The 20,250-nt window shown below is 33.5% G+C and overlaps 1 protein-coding gene across 2 annotated transcripts; it reads left to right on the forward strand.

Moving 5' to 3' along the window:
* The first annotated feature begins 2,001 nt into the window (after positions 1-2,001).
* LOC107954986 (uncharacterized) lies at positions 2,002-5,897 on the forward strand. 2 transcript variants are annotated; one of them, XM_016890682.2, is made up of 6 exons: positions 2,002-2,628; positions 3,348-3,493; positions 3,937-4,105; positions 5,069-5,167; positions 5,286-5,368; positions 5,483-5,897. In XM_016890682.2, exons 1-6 carry the CDS (start codon positions 2,251-2,253, stop codon positions 5,607-5,609), a joined length of 1,002 nt encoding a protein of 333 aa, XP_016746171.1. In that variant the 5' UTR covers positions 2,002-2,250; the 3' UTR covers positions 5,610-5,897. The 2 variants fall into 2 exon arrangements, with proteins under 2 accessions (XP_016746171.1, XP_016746170.1); XM_016890681.2 differs by having other exon boundaries at positions 2,006-2,658.
* Positions 5,898-20,250: the final 14,353 nt, after the last annotated feature.

The raw sequence follows: 20,250 nt of genomic DNA on the forward strand, positions 1-20,250 counted from the left end.
GCACATATCATATAAGGACACTTTAAGTGCTTTCACATACCTATGATCAAATCCATATTAATAAAGGCTTTATGAGTATGATCATTTTTCACATGTAGGCACCATAGGTGCTTTGCATTTACAAACACATTTCCGCATTTCTTTAGGTCTTATACACATGTCCATTCCAATTAATAATTCCAAATTGTATATAGTCATTTTCATTATTCTTTATCTTTCAAAACAAAATTGTCTACTTGAGTAGCAATTGCTAAATTATTTATTTCTCAATCCAAAAATTTTGAAATCAAGATCCGTTTTATTTTTAAAAAACTAGACTCTTGAAACTTTCAACCACAAATTTTCCAAAATTTATTCTCTTGTGCACACATGCTAGCAAATTTTTAAAGTTAGGATAAAGCTACTGCCAAACAACTCTGACTTCTCTTTACTAAAAAATATATTAATCCAAAAATATAATTTGGATGAATTCACTGTTTATTTTATTAGAAAATAGACTTAATAAGACTTTTATAAATATAAGGCTCATCCTGTAATTCATCTTATACAATTTTTAATAATTTTTCGAAGTCAGAACAGGGATGCTGCCAACATTTTCAGCCTTAGATTCTTAAACTATTTTCATCTTGTAATTCATCTTATACAATTCTTAACAATTTAAGTAATTAAATTATTCAAAAGTTTTTATTTAAGTCACTGGGTTGTTAAATTTTATTTTTTAAAGTTTCATCAACAAGCTATAAGCAACAATTCAATGATTGGTACAGTGGATTAGTACCCATCGACGAGTAGAAATACCTTAGATTCAAGTTGATATGACAGTTAAAAAGCTATTTGATTTTTGGTTCGTAGGTTCGTGACATTCAAAGTTGTTTCATGAAGAAAAATTGAATTGTAGAAGAGAAGGGGGAAAAGAGCTTTCGATTGGTGCATGTAGTGAAAACAGAAAAAACCATATGACATCGATTTTAACAATATAGTAATTTAAATGAAAACTTTTGAATAGTTCAATAACCAAATTATAACTTTTTTTAGTTAACTGGCTAAAATGAAAATTCACTTATAATATAGTGACTAATGGTCTAATTTACCTTTGTTTTCTAGTTAAATTCTTAAGTAGATATTTTGGAGGAAACACGTAACTTTTAGTTTGACCGCAAATTTGCGTCAGTTCCGTCACTGGCTGAGGTTACTATGTCCCTTAAACTTGCGTGTCCAAATATCCTCATTCCATTCACTTTCTAAATAAAATTCTTATAATCTGGTTATTTAATTTTTAAGATATTTTCATTTTAATCATCCAATGTTAAATTTTTAACAACAGTTAATCGTACACATTACATTATATTTATACTTTTAATTTTAATTTTTTTATATTTTCATATTATTCTTAATAAAATTAACTCACATATATCATATTTAATAATTGTCAACGAAATTTAGATATTTTTTATTATATAATCCTGAATCTTCCATGTTAAGTTAAGAGTAAAGCAAAAAATACTTACAATTAATTAAATTAATTGTTTGTCTTTCGTTTGGATAAAGAAGTGTTGAAAAAAATAAGAGTTGAATCTTAATATTTAAAAATTTATATTCCAAAATTCAAATTTAGAATTTTCGGTAATAGGATAAATAAATAAAATTTAACAATTTTTGTGTATTATTTTATTTTACCACTTTTTCACTTAAATCTTTAATTTTTCACCTTGATTAATACTTAAAAAAGATTTTTTTTGGTGACCAAAATGAAAGTGACCTAAAAGTTAGGTGACAAAAAAAGTACAAACATGATGTGGCATGTATAGTTAACTGTTGTTAGATATTTAATGCTTGGGTCACTAAAATGGAAATACTCTAAAAGTTTGGTTACTAAATTGCAAGAATTTCATTTTGAGTGACCAAAATGAAAGCACCCTAAAAGTAGGGTGACCAACTAGGAATTTTACCCTATTTTTTATCCGTAGTCTAGTTTTATAGGGCGATGCGGTCTTATATTCCATTTCCTTCAGATTCCTTCTATCCAAACAAACACATAGTCTAGCTCTCATGCGCAACGTTTTGGATGCACTTTGTCTTTTTCCAAACCGCATCTAGCAGCTAGCCGAAGTTAGTTCCCATCTCCCTATGCTTTATCATGGGTTTTCAAATATCTAAGCTCACATTTTAAGGCTTGTAAGAAAGTCATCGTTTTTCAGTTTTATGTGAATCAATCCTTTATAAAAAAGGGGAAAAAATCTGTTTCTCACAATGTCAGCAAGCATCAACCTCATCTGTTGCAACTTCTCTTACGTACCTCAAAACTCTTCCAAGTTCAAAACTTTAATCCGAGCTAGAAACCTTAGCCAACAAAGTCCTGTACTTTCCAAAAGAACCTCAAATTCCTCAGTCCTCCTTAAACCCAACAATCGTATTGCTTTAGTTTCCCCATTTCAGCAAAAGGGTGTTCTTAAAATATGTCAAAGTTCCTTAAACACCCAGAATTCTGAAGAAGAAGCGGGTCAGGATAAAGGGCTCTCGGTTGATAATGGTAAAGAAGGAAGGGATTGGACAACCTCGATTTTGCTTTTTGTGTTGTGGGGTGCCCTCATGTACTATGTTTTCAATCTCTCACCGAACCAAACGCCGGTATTTTCCGAAGCCAACTTTTTTTTTATGGTAAACGCCTTTGTTGGGTTCCTTGATTTGAAATTGGGATGGAAATTCCTAAAGTGACTTTTATTGCCCAAAATAACTTGAGTTTCTTGGATGTTTTAGTATTCTGATTTATATGCCGCTTTTCCTTTCCTTGCTGTGATTATTGATCATTTTCTGAACTGAAATAGTAATGCAAAAAGCTTGGGTTTTAGATTTTATGGTCATTGGTTACTCATTGCTCTCCATGGAGTTTCTTCATAGGCCTTTTGGCAGTTTAAATATTCCATTTCCCTTTGCTGTATTTGTGTTTGCATTCACTTGTGGCCTTTTTGTTTGGTTTTTTGGTGCTACTTTTAAGTGCGTTTATATGAAATGTTAATAGGACTGAACCGGTGCTGCCCGCATGTGATAGGTCTACCCAGCATAATAATAGTCTTCAATGACAAGTTTTTCAAAAAAAATACTTAGTCCTTTTTGAGATAAGCTTTTTGATAGCTCTTAAACAACCTCCATTCATGTATTTCATGAAGGTAAATTATAAATTTTAAGTTTAAGAAGCTAATGTAGCATATAAATATGATGATATGATATCACATTCTCCTGATTATGCTGAAGGCTGACTGGCTGAGAGTTTACATATTAAGAAATTCTTGAAGTATCAGTCTAACATCTGCATTAAATCCCTAACATGGATTATGACCTCTTTGCAGTCAAGGGATATGTATTTTTTGAAAAAGCTCCTAAATTTGAAGGGGGATGATGGTTTTAGGATGAATGAAGTACTTGTGTCCCAATGGTACATAATGGGACTGTGGCCATTGGTGTACAGCATGCTGCTGCTTCCAACAGGCAGAAGGTACCACCAACTTCTCTTACTGCGTACCTTATCTGAACCTCTTATCGTCATCATGTTATTTTAATTTCTTCTTTCTTTCTGCTTGAGAAGGTAAAGATTATTGAAATGGATGATAACTGTTTATATTTTCTTAGAAACAGAGCATGCAAATGGACAGAGGGACTTTGTAGGGTAATTAGAATGAAATATGATTTAGTTTTGTTGCTATTCCTGAAGCAAACGTATTAGGATTGGGTGGTACTGGTCAAAGTAGCACACTATCTTGTAGGTCTAAACTTTTATGATACTAGTTGGAGCCTAATGCAAGAGGGCACCCCCCCCCTTTTTTTTTCGTTCTTTGAAAGAGGCTATTACTGAGACTTGAATCCATGATATCTTATTGTTGTGCAAAGATCCACACTTTCTTTAGTTAGCATTAATTAGCTTAAATGATCTATTTGCAGCTCAAAAAACAACATTCCTGCCTGGCCGTTTCTAGTATTTTCATTCTTTGGTGGGGTATATGCTCTTTTACCATATTTTGTTCTTTGGAGTCCACCACCACCACCTGTTGATGAAAATGAGCTTGAAAAATGGCCTTTGAATTTTCTGGAATCAAAATTAACTGCTGGGGTAAGTACTTCTGTTTCTTCCTCATATACAATTTTCTTGTATTTGATAGTTGAAACTATAACCAAGTTGTTCATTTCCATAAAATCTTCGGCCAAAACCTTACATTTCCGGCACATGAGAACTTCTGTTCCTCTAATCAGTGTTTAGTTCTAAGTTCTAACCTTAAACTTTATGTACTGCATCAACCATATAGCAGTTTGTTGGTACTATTTCATGAAAATCTTTGTAATTTATATATCCTAGCATCTTATTATTTCTTTGGATGAAAGCACTGCCACATGTCATTCAGTATGCATGGGATTTCATTAAAGGCCCAAGTAGAGAAAGATTCAGCTTATAGCTTGATTTCGACTGATTTTTTTCATCTCATATCAAGTTGCTTAGTTGGTTGTCAATTGAAGACTGCTTTGAGGAAGTGTAAAAAATAATTTGAGATTAAAATAATAAAAAAAGAAGAAGCATTATTTCATACCCACAGGCCCTGACTTCGTGTTTCTTTTCTCTCTAAACTTGCTTTATTTGTGAATGAGAAAAGTAATCCACTATCCAAACTCATTCTAGTTTGTCTCAGGTACTTTAGTTTTTAAGTTTTCTCTGATCTTATATTCAAGTTGAGTTGAGTCCTTCAAGTATTGCAAATTGATTATAGGTTAGATGCTTAACATAAATTCCATCATGTGTACCTCAAAAACTGCCTACATGTGGACAACCTCATGGGAGGTCGTCAACCTTGCATGGGGTTAGGCAGGAAGAACATAAACCATGTTAAGCATTCAACCTAAAATCAATTGGTAATAGGTGGGAGGTCTAACCTGAATATAAGACCACAAAAAATCCAATACTAACGATGTGGGATAACACCACTTATCAACTTCCTTTTCATTGATAGAAGTGGAAAACTGGTTGTGTGCTTGAACTTTTTGTTATGTGCAAAAAATGCAAACTAACTTCGTTGCACATCAGATGGCGCTTGCTGCAGGAATAGGATTAATAATTTATGCAGGTCTAGCAAATGCTGATATTTGGAGAGAGTTTTTCCAATACTTCAGGGAAAGCAAATTTGTAAGATTGTCAATCTTTTGCTAGACCGTGATTCTTCATGATTGTCTTGTCAGTTTGTATATATAAATCTCATGGAACTTAATATATTCATGCTGGGAACTGAATCTCCATCTTGCAGATTCACATCATGAGCCTTGATTTTACTCTACTATCTGCCTTTGCTCCTTTTTGGGTTTATAATGATATGACTGCTCGTAAATGGTAAGCCAATATTGAGACTACTAAGCTCTTGCTTTGAATTTAAGGTTCAAAACCTCTATAAGAAGAGTTTATATGGCATGACATAAGTTATGAGAATGGTTTTCCTATTTGCAGGTATGACAAAGGCTTTTGGCTTCTGCCCCTATCATTGGTGCCAATCTTAGGTCCTGCTCTATATCTTGTCTTACGGCCATCGCTATCAGATTTACCTGTTACAGTTAGCAAAACTACATCCGAGTAAAATTAGAATTTAAGCTCCTTTATTTTTTCTGATGAACATATACCAACCATGGAAAGGGAAAAGCTCATAGTCCGAACAAGATGATAGAATTAGATAACAATTAGAGGCATCCCACTGCAAAATGCAGCTGGTGCCACATGATGAAGAGTTACAATCAGAAAATCATCACACAAAGTTTCCCACCCATATATGCATACATGCGTATATATATTTCCTTACAGCGATATTTTGCTGATGTATGGTGTACTTTTGTATTGACTATTGATAAGAAAGGTTGCATGTTTATTTCTTGCTTTGCTCCATGCAGTATGTAGGAACTTGTTTCATTTGCTTTGAGTGAAAGGCTATTTTAAATTCCAAACCTGTACACACTTCTAACTAATATTTGACATTTCTCACATTCTTGCCTCGTGATATCTTAATATTATATGTATATGAACAATGTTAATGAATATTTACAAGAGAATAAACAATGGAGAGAAATCTGAACTCGATCTTTACTAAGAGCAATAAGATAGACATGGGATATCATTCATTGTTATTATAGATTTAGAAAAAATTGAATCCCTGTAGATGCATGAAACCATAACCGAATGTCCACATATTACAGTTTTCTTCTGGTATTGGATGATGCTATTACATTGTAGATTTGATATTTTGAGAATAAAGCTGGCAGAACATCAATCTCTACCATCTTTAAATGTCTAAACCCAAGCTAAACAAGCCAAATGGCCGGCCTCGGACTCTCCAAAGTGACAGTTGTTTTCTTCTTCCGCTGTTGAAAATCCCCCATTTGACTTGCAAGTCGACAAAATTAAGATGGACGTGTAAAAAATCTGGAAAAGTCATATTTTTCTTGTAATCATCGCTGTTTCAAAGATTAAAAACCAGTTTGTAAGTGATTCTATACAAAGCCATATTTGTCACAACTTCGCATTATTTGTAAAACAGGCTGCTGGTATGCTTAACAAGTTCCTGAATGTTCGAAAACTTGCCCCTTTCTATAGCCATGGTCGGCCTAAACCAGTGGCTCAACTTCAGCAAGAGCCAAGGGAGAATCAGGGAACCTCAGCTCTAAAGATTGTTCATCCTGGTGGGGTTGTCGAGTGCTATTACATGGCAATCCCTGCAGTTAATATAATGAAGAACTACCCATCTTCCGTATTAGCTAGACCAGAAGTTTTTAGGAGACCATGGGATTCATTGGTCCGGTCACATGAGATCCTCACTCCTGGTCAAAAATTCTATGTCGTCCCTCGTCATACTGTAAGAAAGCTTCGTCGAAGGATCAGAAAAACCAGTGGAGAAGTTTCAGTATCACAATCCTCCATTGACGTCTCCAAGTATGGTTCATCAAGCAAACAATTTGAAGTTAGTGATTCAAGTGGGGTAAGTGGCTCATTTACTAGTAAAAGCAGGAAAAAAAATGGAACAAAGAAACATGTAAGATTTGCAGGCGTTGACGTCATTAAAATCAGCAAGGATGAAGGCATTGCCATTGCCGAAAGCTCCAAGAAGAAATCTAATGTTGAGTTCCAGCAGCAGGGAGGGAAAGGGAAGTCGAGAAATGTCGTTTTATGGCAGCCACGGCTTCCGGCCATTAGTGAACGTCATGGCCCTGGTGAATGATATGATTATCATATCTTTATCTTTAATCCAATTCAAATTTTCAAGATTATTCTGATGCACTAACAACCTTAATAAAAATAATAATGATATCCCACGAAGGTTTTTTAATGAAAATTCCTTAGTATTGGAGACATTAAATCTTGTTTTGGGAGTAATCAAATTTGCTGTTTTAAAATGGAACCTCTTGTTCCTATGTCATTGGCAGCTTATACTAATTTTAATTCTTGTATTGGAAACATTATAAGTTTAGTAGTATTATATTTAACATTTTAACATGATATATTTGGAGTTTTTCTTTTGTTTTTGGCGGATTTTAGAGCAAAGATTAAAAAAGGGCAGAAAAGCAAGACAGCAATACCTGTCTATACAGAACAGCAGATTCACAGCCTTGAGAAAGAACCCTGAAAATAGAAATGGGCATATCCAAGAGGAGGCACCACCAGCAACTCCAATGACTGTCGTCAGCAGTGCCATCAAAGACCAAGAAGAAGAGACTTGGATTGGAACCAACAAAATCTTATAGGAGAGCTTTCTGAGAAGCTGATAGCTGGAGACCTTGAGGCCAAATTGAAGCTACTAGAGATATAAGAAAAGTTGTGAGAAAATCATACGGAAGGACACGTACAAAGTTTGCAGCTGCGCTGCTGGATTGATTTTCATTATGCTTTCCAAATGAATATTTTGGGTGAGAATCTGTAGGAAAAGATGGTTTCTCGATGCTTTCAATATCTCCATACAGATGCTTAAATTCATGCTCTAGCTGTTGTGTTGTGCAACCGCTCGCACACTTGGCGGACAATATTGGTGCGAGTTATCTGGCAAACAAACTAAATGGCGGACAATCAGTTGGCGAACTATCAAGCAGAAAGCCATTGGTAAAACTATTTGGCGGACTGTTCAAATGTGAATAAGACTTGTGAATATACAAAACATAAACTGTTTTGCGGATTGACATGCGAGCTGTGACGCTGCGAATTATCTCGAAATTTTTAATATAAGTTAACAAGTTGTCAACTTATTAAGAAAAATTATTAGATTACTTTATTTATTTTTATTTTAATAGGATAATTTGAGAGGTGCTGATTAGACAAAAATCAGCCATGAGTAAATCTCATTTACCTAGACTTGTCGACTTATCAAATTGTAGTTGGTAAAATTTTGTTATTTAAGATTATACTCTGGATGTAAATACTGTACGAAAATAAAAAATATAGCAAGTAATATTGCTAAATTTTGATCTGTTTTTCCTTTCTTCCTTACAAAAGAAAAACAATATGTTGACTGTGCTCCTGAACAGTATATTCCTAGTAAAACTGGAATACATGCAGGATAGACGTTTTAGTTTCAGCAATGCCATTTCTTTTCTTTCCCCATGTTAATGGTTCTGTCCAGTCTAGGAATATCATTCCTTAGGATACTGATTTCTGGAGTATTTCGCTTGAATCAGTTTCTTTTTATGTTGTTAGCAAGGTAGTTCTTAACTTTTTGTTCTTGCCACCATCCCCTTCTTTCATCTGTTAACTGAGGTATTAATGCATGATTCTGATATGTTGTCGATTTATCTCTTGTCATTTTTGTTTCGTAATGGCAGGAATTAGCCACGACAGCGAGATTAACACTCAGCTTTGCTTTCTAGACTGTTGAAGTGTGTTGAACTTTGGCCTGCAATGCAACAGCAGAGAAGTTTTGAAGCTCAACCAGTGCAGCAGCTATGTTTTGTTTAATATGTAACTAGCTTAGTTCTCCTGTAATTTGTCTATTTGAATCAGTAAGATTAGTTTGCTGATTTGAATGATGTTCAAGTGATGTTTTGGCTGATAAGTCAGCTTTACTTTGTGTGCAAGATAAGTTATGTAATTTTCAATGTAATTAGTGGGAGTAGTTATACATTAGGTAACTGCTTTGTAACTCGTATTTTTGGCTTAATGAAATCAGTTACATGATGAGTTTTTGATCTTTTTTTGTATTTGATTCTCTTTGTTTCTTTTCTCCTTTGTTTTGGCTGAAAACCCCAACAAATGGTATCGAGAGCCTATTATCTTTGAGGGCCTCTATTATTGGTTGTTGTTTTTTGTTGAGAGTCTTTGAAGAGAAAGAAACTGAATCTATTGTTTTTTTGTTGTTGCTGCAACATGAGTTTTTCACCATCACATGTCTTTGATGGTGAAAACTACCACATATGGGTAGTGAAAATGAAGACTTATTTGCAAGCACATGACCTGGAGTGTGGTGGAGGCTAACACAGTGAGGACTGTGCTAAGAAGCACAAAGCAATGTCATGCTTGTAGAATTGAGTTTTTTTAGGCCTTTAGTGGTGCTTTTTAGCGCCACTAAAGATGTTTGCGGCGCTTGTGAAGGCGCCGCAAAAAATGCCACTAACGACAACGTCGCTAACTTTTGCAGCGTTTACAGAAAAATAACGCCGCTAAAGATCATGTTCTTTAGCGGCGTTTAAAAAAAGATGCCGCTAAAGATCATGTTCTTTAGCGGCGCTTAACAAAAAACGCCGCTAAAGAACATGGTCTTCAGCGGCGCTTAAAAGAAAAACGCCGCTAAAGATCATGTTCTTTAGTGGCGCTTGGTAAAAAAACGCCGCTATAGATCATGTTCTTTAGCGGCGCTTTCATTACGAACGCCTTTTATTACGAACGCCGCGAAAAGTAATGTTCTTTAGTGGCACTTTTATAAAAACGCCAATAATTTTGGGATTTTTGTAAAATAAAATTTTCCATTTTATCAGCCCTCCTGTAACAAAAAATAAAAAACAACCAGATCTAAACCAGCCAAAAATAATAAAATTATATAATATTTCAAATTAAACGAATAAAATAATATTATTATCAATAAATAAAAGTGAATTCATACTTTTCTTTACAAAAATGTTAAAAGTTAAAATGATAAAAATATTTATGCAATACACTATGACGGCGGAAGTTGCGACTCTCGCAGTTTTTGAAGTTCATCGTAGTTTTTGAAGTTCATCGTAGTTTTTGCTCTGCTCTGCTTCTCTCGATGCCACATATGCTTTAAGTTGTAGCTGGAGTTCTTCATATTTCTTTTGAACCTCTGCTTATCTCGCTGCAGCCTCTGCTTCCATCGTTGTCGCCTCTACTTTAAGTTGTTCATATTTCCTTTGAACCTCAAATGTGGTCGCTTGCATCTTAGCCATCTGGTCTTTTAACCTCTGAACTTCAGCTTGAGCCTGACTTCCCGAAGCCATGAATTGCTGCGAGCTGGATCCAAAATATTGGGTTGGACTAACAAAATATCCTTGAAATCGAACCCGACCATACCTTTCAGGGCCCAAAACTTCAATAATAATCTGGTTATCAATGTCTTCTAGATGAACAGAACTATCACTAGAAGCAATCGCTTCGTACTCCGCCTTTTTATCCTTTAGTTTTTCCTAATAAATAAATCACATAGTTAGGAATGCAATATATATTAAAAAAACAAATGCAACATAGCAATAGTCGCATTACAAGCAATGAATTAAACCATTAAAAAATAAACACTATAAATAACTAAAACAAGTCAAATCGTATTAAGTAAACGTACCATAATTTCACCAGCTTCAGGAGTCATAGCAGATCCATCTTTCTTCCTATGTGTAATTTCAAAAAGTTGAAGGCGTTCAACTTTTTGACCGGACGACCGTTCCTACAATATAGTAGTAAAAATATTGTTTAATGGAAAGTTATACATATTTGTCAATATTAAAAAATTAAAAATACCTCTGCCTCAGCTAAACATGCAAAACCTCTCGACCCGGCTGTGTGAGTGAATTTTTGTTTCTGCCTGCTGCTTTTTCCAACTCGTTCACGATCCTACGTTATGAAATTTTTAGTACGTAAAAAGTAAATACTATAAACCAAAATAATTACAATAGTTTGGAAGTACGTCATACCTCGCCTTTCTTCGAATGCCAAAATCTAACCGCATCTTCCCATTGGTACCTCAGCATACCCGGCGGGACATTTTGCAATTTCTCATCGAGGGTTGTTTTTGTCTTATAATAACATTTCTTCAAAGTACTTTTATGGTCTCTCCATCTTTTTCCCAATGCCTTCTTTACATAAGCATCCGAGACCTCTAAAGCAAACTTCCCCTACAAAAAACACAAGTTAATAAAGTAAATATAAATGAAACTATTTCTCAAGCATTACATATGACATTAACATTTTGTTACCTCAATATTATCGAGGGCTTGGTTTTTGTTGTTATCGGGTATTTGATGACATGACTCGTAGTTGATAGGCAACATATTCACATTTCGTTCTAAAATGCCCATGTATCCTGCTAAAAGTTGAGCTTCTGATCCAACAGGCTGACCAAAACTGTTTCTGCATACCTTGACACGCTCGACTGGATCTAACTCGTATAAATCTGTAAGTAGCGTACGTCCTCGACCTCTGCACGTCCCACCATTTTCAGCTGCAAATAGTATATTATAATATAAGAATTTGAAAAATAAATCAATTATAAGTCAACATGCATGTAAATTAAATGTAAAATTACTTTGAACTTCTGTAGGATCCTCAGGTGTAATCAGAACATTTGAAGATCCAATTGCTGTCTGTTGTTCAGTACTATTTGTTTCTGTCGAGTTTGGATCATTTTGAACAATGCTTCCCCTTGGAATTTTTCTTCTAGGCATTTTATCTGCAATAAACATAAAATAGTTGAAAACTTAATAACTAATTACAACAATAACAGCACATATAACAACATTTAAATATATAATAAGACCAATATTTAAATTATGATATTACATATAATTAAACAATCGTAAAATCTTACTACATCATTATTCGTAAATATCTTCATCCGTATCCTGACAAACCCATTGAAATTGTGCACTAGTACTAGGGATATTATCGTTTAAGTTTTGTTCTGGAAAGAGCAAAGTTTCTGATCTGTCGTCGATGTTATCTCTACTTCCACTGCCCATGTCAAACAAGTCTCCAAGGATGTTACGGAGTACAACGTACCAACCCTCATCAGTTGGATCTTTTGAGTAAAAAACTTGTTTGACTTGATATGAGAATACATATGGCTCATCTATCAGTTGTTGTCCTGTGTAAATCAATCGGGCGAAGTTCACCATTGTAAAACCAAATTTATCTTGCTTAATTCCACGAGCAGTATTAACATCGGCCCAATCACCTCGAAATAAGACAACTTTTCATTTGTCTTAGTAATCCAACTCAATTATGTCAGTAAGATGTGTCCTTCCCTCGACAGGATTATTGTCCCTAGTGCTAGCATAACTTGTAATTGCAGAATTAACAACTATTCCACAATTTTGCGTTCTCCTCAACCTCTCGCGATATTTTGTATGAAATCTGAACCCGTTGATGAGGAACGCACTATATCTTTTAACCACTCGATTTGGACCTTGGGAGAGCCATTTAATTTCGTCGTTTACGTTCTTCCCACTACAAACCTATTGAATGGAAAGTAAACTGAATAATTAAAAATGTTATGAGAAAACATTATTATTTGTAAGCGGAAGCTCCAACTGCATATCATTTGGCTTAACCATTCATCGAAAGATTCTGTAAACAACTTATTGATATCTCGATGTTGTGTTCTTCGAGAGCGCGAACGAGATCTCAATATTTATTTGTACCCACTATGTTAAAAAAAATTTCACTTTGTTAGAAGATAAACAATTTTTAATTTGATAAATATTTATCAAATTTGTAGAACTTACTTCCGTAAAGGTTCCATTGATTTGTGGTGAAACAGAACATATCGATGTGCTTGTACCCACGATAAAGGATCTAATTCTACAATTTCAACTTTACCGATTAGTTCTCCAAAACTTTGGAACAAATAAGTATCGGCGAAGTTATGGTCCGTGAGTCCAGCATTCCTATTTGGTCTGTTCAACCTTGTTTCGACATCTTCTAAATATCTTGAGCAGAAGGTCATACATTCCTCTGCCAAGTAGCCTTCAGCAATCGATCCTTCTGGATATCGCTTGTTGCGGCAGTAAGACTTTAATTTAGATAGGAACCTAAACACGATATACAACATTATCAAAAGTGTATTACTAAAGCCATAGAAGTGAATGAAGGAAAATTTTAAAAATTTCAATTAACACATTTCTATTGGATACATCCATCGATAGAAAACAGGTCCGCCAAGAATTGCTTCGTGTGGGAGATGGATTATCAAGTGAACCATAATGGTGAAGAAGGAAGGTAAGAAGATTTTCTCCATATTTCATAAAGTCAAAGTGGCTCGATCCTGTACCTTCTGAAGTTCTTGAACATCCAAAACTTTGCCACAAATGGCTTTCATTATATTGGATAGTTCAATTATACAAGACGTCACCTTCTTGGACATACAACATCGTAGAGCAACTGGCAGTAAATCTTGCATCAAGATGTGATAGTCATGTGATTTTAGCGAATATAATCTTCGATCTTTAACACTAACACATCGAGATATATTTGATGCATACGCATCTGGAACCTTTATATCCTTCAACACCATGCAAAACAGTTCTTTCTCCGTCTTGGACATTGAGAAAATTGAAGGCGACAACCGATATTTCCCATTCGGAAGTGGATTCGGATGAAGATCAGGTCGAATTCCCATTTGAACTAAATCAAGTCGACTCTGAAGATTGTCTTTTGATTTTCCGTCTACATTCAAAATTGTATCGACAACGTTCTCGCAGACATTTTTCTCAATATGCATAACATCAAGATTGTGTCGTAATAAGTGCTGCTCCCAATAAGGCAACTAAAAAAATACTTCTTTTTTCCACAAGTCCGCCTCATTAGGATCATCCTCTTCATCGAAGTCATCGTCAGCTTCATCATTTGATCTTTTATTTCTTTACATGTTTGCTGGTTGGTTCATCTTTCCATAACTGAAATTCATATCTTCCAACATTAACAAGATTTCAGATCCAGTTGTCTGCGAATGAGCTTCTCTGAACTCTTCAGTACCATCAAATGCTGAACTCTGAAATCTAAATCTATGATTTTTCGGTAACCACCAACGGTGCCCCATGAAAGAGAACTTCTTCCCATTGTATAACCACTGCGAACATGTTTGTGCAGCACAACAAGAACACGCATAACGACCTTTGGTACTCCAATCGGATAAATTGGCATAAGCGGGGAAGTCATTAATGGTCCACATCAAAGCTGCACGTAAATTAAAATTCTCCTTTCTCAGTACATCGTATGTCTCGACACCAGCCCATAATTGTTTTAACTCTTCAATAAGTGGCTGTAAATAAATGTCGATATCATTCCCGGGTCCTTTCTCTCCAGGGATAATCATAGATAAGATAAGGGAAGATTGCTTCATGCAAATCCACGGAGGCAGATTGTAAGGAACAAGCACTACTGGCCAAGTACTGTACGCAGTACTCATGATCTTGTAAGGATCAAATCCATCAGATGTTAAGCCAAGCCTCACACTCCTAGGATCGCTTGCAAAGCTTGGAAATTTATTGTCAAATGATTTCCAAGCTAAAGAATTTACCGGATGCCTTAATAATCCATCATCGGTTCGTCCATCATGGTGCCACGTCATAGACTCCGCTGTCTTCGACGACATGAAAAGCCTTTGAAGCCTTGGTATCAGCGGAAAATACCGCAAAATCTTGACCGGCTTCTTTCTTGGTTGTGCATCATTTTCATCGTCGTTCCCATCTTCTGTGTTTCTATTTATCCAACGTGATTGGCCGCACATATGACAGCACTGTTGGTTTCTTCGATCGCCCCAATACAACATGCAGTCATTCGGGCAACTATGGATTTTGGTGTACCCAAGACCTAAATGTTTTATCATTTTCTTCATATCCTTGCATGATTGAGGGATTTTTGCAAACGGAAACATCTCTCTCAAAAACTCTAACAGCATTGTCAAAGAGTTCCCGGTCCACCCTCCCAAACATTTTAACTGAAAAAGACAAATACAGAAAGACAATTTTGAGAATTTTGATCCCTCATACAGTTCTTCGTTCATGTCATTAAGTAGCACGTAGAACTTCGCCGCTTCTCTATTCGGCTCTTCATGATGTACACTTGTTCCGGGTTCGGTAAAAGCATTTCCACCGAGATTACAATCATTAGATGCCACAAAGTCGGCTGGGAACGACTGTAAATCATGATTGTGAATATTAAATGCTTCCCGCAACATCTCTTCCATGCCATCCCCTCTAACAGTCTGATGGTAAGCATACTATCATAAGATACATCCATCCTTGAAGAGGAAGTACTAGGCGGGCATTCTCCATGAAAAAACCATTGTTTATAACCCCGAACAAACCCATCAACAATTAGATGCTCGTATACAACTTCACGATAATGCCAGTTTATGTTGACACACTTCTTACACGGGTAAAGAATCATGTTCTCTTGGCTTGCATATTGAAATGCAAAATTTAGAAAAGTCTGTACTCCATTTTGATAACCGTCGCTTACCCTTGACAAATTCATCCAAGACCGGTCCATTTCTTATTTCTTGAAGTCTGATTTTTCACCAGAAATTACAAGGGTAAGTTGTTCAGTGGTAAGTACAAATGAGTTATGTAAGTATATCATATGATATATATTTATGTATTAAGTAAATTATGTAAGTTATGTACGTGTATAAGTTACGTAAGTTATGTATTAAGTAAGCTATGTAAGTTGTGTATTATGTAAGTTATGTAAGTTATCAAAGTAATGTATGTTATTTAAGTTGTAAGTTATTATGTATTATGTAAGTTATGTAAGTTATGTAAGTTAAATGTATTATGTAGGTTATGTAAGTTGTGTAAGATATTTAAGTTATGTAAGTTTTGTATTATGTAAGTTATGTAAGTTATGTATGCTATGTATTATGTAAGTTGTCATGTTATTACGTAAGTTATGCAAGTTTATATATAAGCTTGTAGATAACTTATGTAAGTTAATATGTAAGTAAGGTGTTATGTAAGTTTATATAAAAAAAATTTATAAGTTATGTATTATGTAAGTTAACATGTAAGTTATGTATTATGTAAGTTTACATATAAGTTTATGTGATAGTTATGTAAGTTTATATAAATATTAATAAGTTATGTAAGTTCTTGTACATACAAATTTTGGTTATGTAAGATATGTATGATGTAAGTATATCACTTTTATGTATCTTATTTATAATTATTTTAAATTATAATATATTTTAACAAGTTATGTAAGTAATTTAATATATACTTAAATTTAGTAAGTAATGTATTTAAGTAACATATTTAAGTAATAAATTTAAACAAAGTTTAGTAAGTAATGTATTTAAGTAACATATTTAAGTAATAAATTTAACCAAATTTTAGTAAGTAATGTATTTAAGTAATTTATTTAAGTAATATATTCAAGTAATATATTAAAGTAAATTTTAGTAAAAAATATGTTTTAGTAAGTAATGTAAGTCATGTAAAATATACTTAAAAATATATATTTAAGTAATGTAAGATATAAATTTTAAAAATTATATATTATCAATATATATATTAGTAATAAGTTAAATTAAATTGTAAAATATATTAAAATATAATAAATATTGAAAATATATATTAACTTTAAAATATATATATTAATAAGTTATTTATATTAAACATGCAATCAAGTAAAAATTCATTGACAAGTCATTATATAATCAATTTATTAAACATTCAATCAATTAACTTACAAAAATTGATAATTCATTGACATTCAATCAATTAATCGATCAATTTATTGAATAATCATAGATTATTAAACATTGACATTCAATCGCATAAATGAGAACTAACGTCGATAATTTATTAATTGACATAAAATTGAAAATCGATAATTTGTTCACTTTAAACCGAATCCACTATTCGCCCATAATTTATTCAATTACTCAAATATATAAAGTGATTTAAGAATTTTAATCATTTGCGTAATTGTTTTTGCTTGGGTAAAAAATACGTACAAGAATTACAATCATAATTTATACCTTACAGTTATGAAAAAATTTTGCAAAGTAACATGCAAATTGAGCTAGCAACATATAAATAAAAAATGATAATTAAAACCGATACCCACAGCTTAAAAAAATCTTAATTAAAATTCCCTTTTAAAACTCAAAAATAATAATTAAAGTATAAAGCTAAAATATAACAGAATCCAAAATTTAAACATTTGGAGGTGTTTTTTTTTTAAGAAAACAAAGGTGGGAAACATAGGAATAAATACCTCAATTTCCTCGACTTCGAAGCAAACTACTGCAAAAAAAAATAAATAAAAAGGAAAACATAAGTCAATTAGTACCAAATAAATAGGAAAAAAATAACAGTAAGGCTATGACTCCGTTACTGCTTGTGATAACAGTAAATTAGTACCAAATAAATTACTACCAAATACTTCAACCCTTGTGATAATTGCTTCTCCATTACTGCTAGTCTTTCTTTTCTTTTTCATATGGATATCAAAATCTAACCATTATTTTTTACTCCTTATTTTTAAATGCAAAATAACAGTAAGGCTATGACTCCTTATTTGTGATAATTATGATTTTTGGTTTTGCAACAGAAATGCCGACCAGAAAACATGATGTTAGGCACCTATGTGTCACTGCAAGTGCAGCAACAAAAAAGTAAGCAATGAACATTGAACAATAAATTCTACTATAAAATCTTGACCAAAACATGATATTAGGCACCTAGCAATTGAATTCGAATTTCAGTTTGGTTATAACAAGTTACAATAAAATCAAACCAAATCAGAAATGATAAAAGAAAGCCTATATATATTCATTATAATCAAACACAAGAATGAGTTTGGTATGTCAAGTTTTATTTATAATTTTGATTAAAAAACTTAAGATAATGTTTGGTATGTCAAGTTTTATTTATTTTTCTTGTTAACTAATTTTCTTTTGGGGAGTTACTTTCCCTTGACAGATGATTTCTCATGAACATATGAAAAAAAACAAAATAAAAATTATTGCATTTTTCTCCAACTTGATTTTTTCTATTACTTCAACAGATTTTTCCCAATGAAAAGTTTTTAAAACAAATAAATTTACTCAAAAAGGCAAACAACAGTCTACCAGTTCCAAATCCAAAGGAGCAAAGCAGTGTTTCACATAAGAGAAACACATGGTATGGTACCCACTATCAAACTAATCAAAAGCATCAACTAATTTGCGGCGTAAAAGACCAAATTTTGAGCATGAACGAGTCGAATAACCCTAAACCCATATCAGAACTAAGGACACAAAGCTTGAAATAAAATGATGAAATTAATACCGAGAGCTTTATACCTTGGAAAGGGTATTGGCCAAAATTGAAGATGGAATCCCAAATTAGTAACTGTAGCGTCTTCTCCTCAGTTTCAGCCTTGGAGCTTCAAGGAAAGTTGGAAGCTTGAAAGCGTGGGTACCTGAAAGAAAGGAGTGAAAACAACAGTAATGGAAAAGCAACAGAGATACATTAACGCATGAAGAAAAAGAACGAAGTACTTGAACTTACCGATGTTTATGGCACCGAAGACGGAAGGAGAATGTGATGCAGCACAGGAGAAGGCAGAGTAGCAAGTGGCCGGGTTTGGGGAGCTGTTAGGGATTAGGGGAAATTTTAGGGATTTGGGAGAAAATGAGTTGGGGGATAAGTAATGGAGAATCGGGTATAAAAAATTAACCATTTGCAGCGTTTATAAATAAGCGCCACTAACTAAAAGTCAAAACGAAGCCGTTTCATCAACAAATAGCTCACACCTGTGGCGTTTTTGAATAAACGCCACTAATAATACAGCAAAACGGCCTCGTATCAATAAATGTTAAAACATTTTTGTGGCGTTTTAACCGAAGCGCCACAAACTATAAATCAAAACGCAGTCGCTTCATCAACACTTACCTCAAACCCGTGGCGTTTTCGCAAAAACGCCACTAATAACATTTACAAAACGGCAACATTTCTATAAATGATAGAACAATTTTACGGCATTTTGAGTAAAGCGCCACTAACTATAAGCTCAAACGAAGTCGTTTCCCTAACAGTTAACTCAAGCTTGTGGCGTTTTCATAAAAACGCCACTAATACCATAGACAAAACGACAACATTTCAATAAACATAATTACATTTTGCGGCGTTTGATGTAAAGCGCCACTAATAGCAACGTAAAACGGCATAGTTTTATTAACTCCTAATACAAGCTTGCGGCGTTTTTTTAAAGCGCCACTAATAGAGAAGAATAAAAGGGCTTCGTTCCACTTCCCAGTTACATGATTTTGCGACGTTTATGGATAAACGCTGTTAATGCTGCTGCAAGTCCCACAGGAAACGACGCCGTTTTACTTAACGTTGAAATACTTTTTCCGGCGTTTTTATATAAACGTCGCTAAAGCCTTTCATAACAAAAAATATTTAAAATTTCAACAAAATTTAAAAATATTTATAATTTATTTTAAATTATATCTACACTAATAATAGAATACAAATATACTACCACGTGAGTTGTCAAATTAGTGTAATCAAAGATTGAAGTTAAATTGATCCAAAATTAAAACCAAAGTTATAAAATGGAAAAATTAATAATAATAAAAAAGGAGAGAATAATAAAATTTTAACATTAAATCATTCTTAATGTACCCTTTTGGGATTTAACCCATTTTCATATATATATATATATATATTAAAATGATAACTTATATTTATCTTATTTAGATTTATATTCTAAAAAATCGAAAATTAAACCCTAAACTCGTGACTCATAACCCTAAACTTGTTTTGGTATAGTTAACCCAGAAACTACAAACAACAACAACCAAACCCCAAAATCCAACCCCCACTACATACTATACCATAAAACCTGCTTAAATCATAAATTCTAAACCTTAAACCCCAAAACCAAACCCCAAACCCTAAACCCTAAATCCCAAACCGTAATATTCCTAAACCATATTTTTGGAAAATTGTGTGGCCAATGTTACTGTATACAAAACATATATTTTATGTTCATATATTAAATTGCATAAATCTTTAGTAAAATCTAAA

This window comes from Gossypium hirsutum, chromosome D07, assembly GCF_007990345.1.
Source record: "Gossypium hirsutum isolate 1008001.06 chromosome D07, Gossypium_hirsutum_v2.1, whole genome shotgun sequence".
NCBI lineage: Eukaryota > Viridiplantae > Streptophyta > Magnoliopsida > Malvales > Malvaceae > Gossypium > Gossypium hirsutum.

Excerpts from the sequence above, each read along its gene's own strand:
- LOC107954986 (XM_016890681.2), top strand. The coding sequence starts at position 2,251 with ATGTCAGCAAGCATCAACCTCATCTGTTGCAACTTCTCTTACGTACCT. Across the intron at positions 5,168-5,285 it reads ACTTCAGGGAAAGCAAATTT|ATTCACATCATGAGCCTTGA; the intron begins GTAAGATTGTCA and ends TCCATCTTGCAG. Across the intron at positions 5,369-5,482 it reads GATATGACTGCTCGTAAATG|GTATGACAAAGGCTTTTGGC; the intron begins GTAAGCCAATAT and ends TCCTATTTGCAG.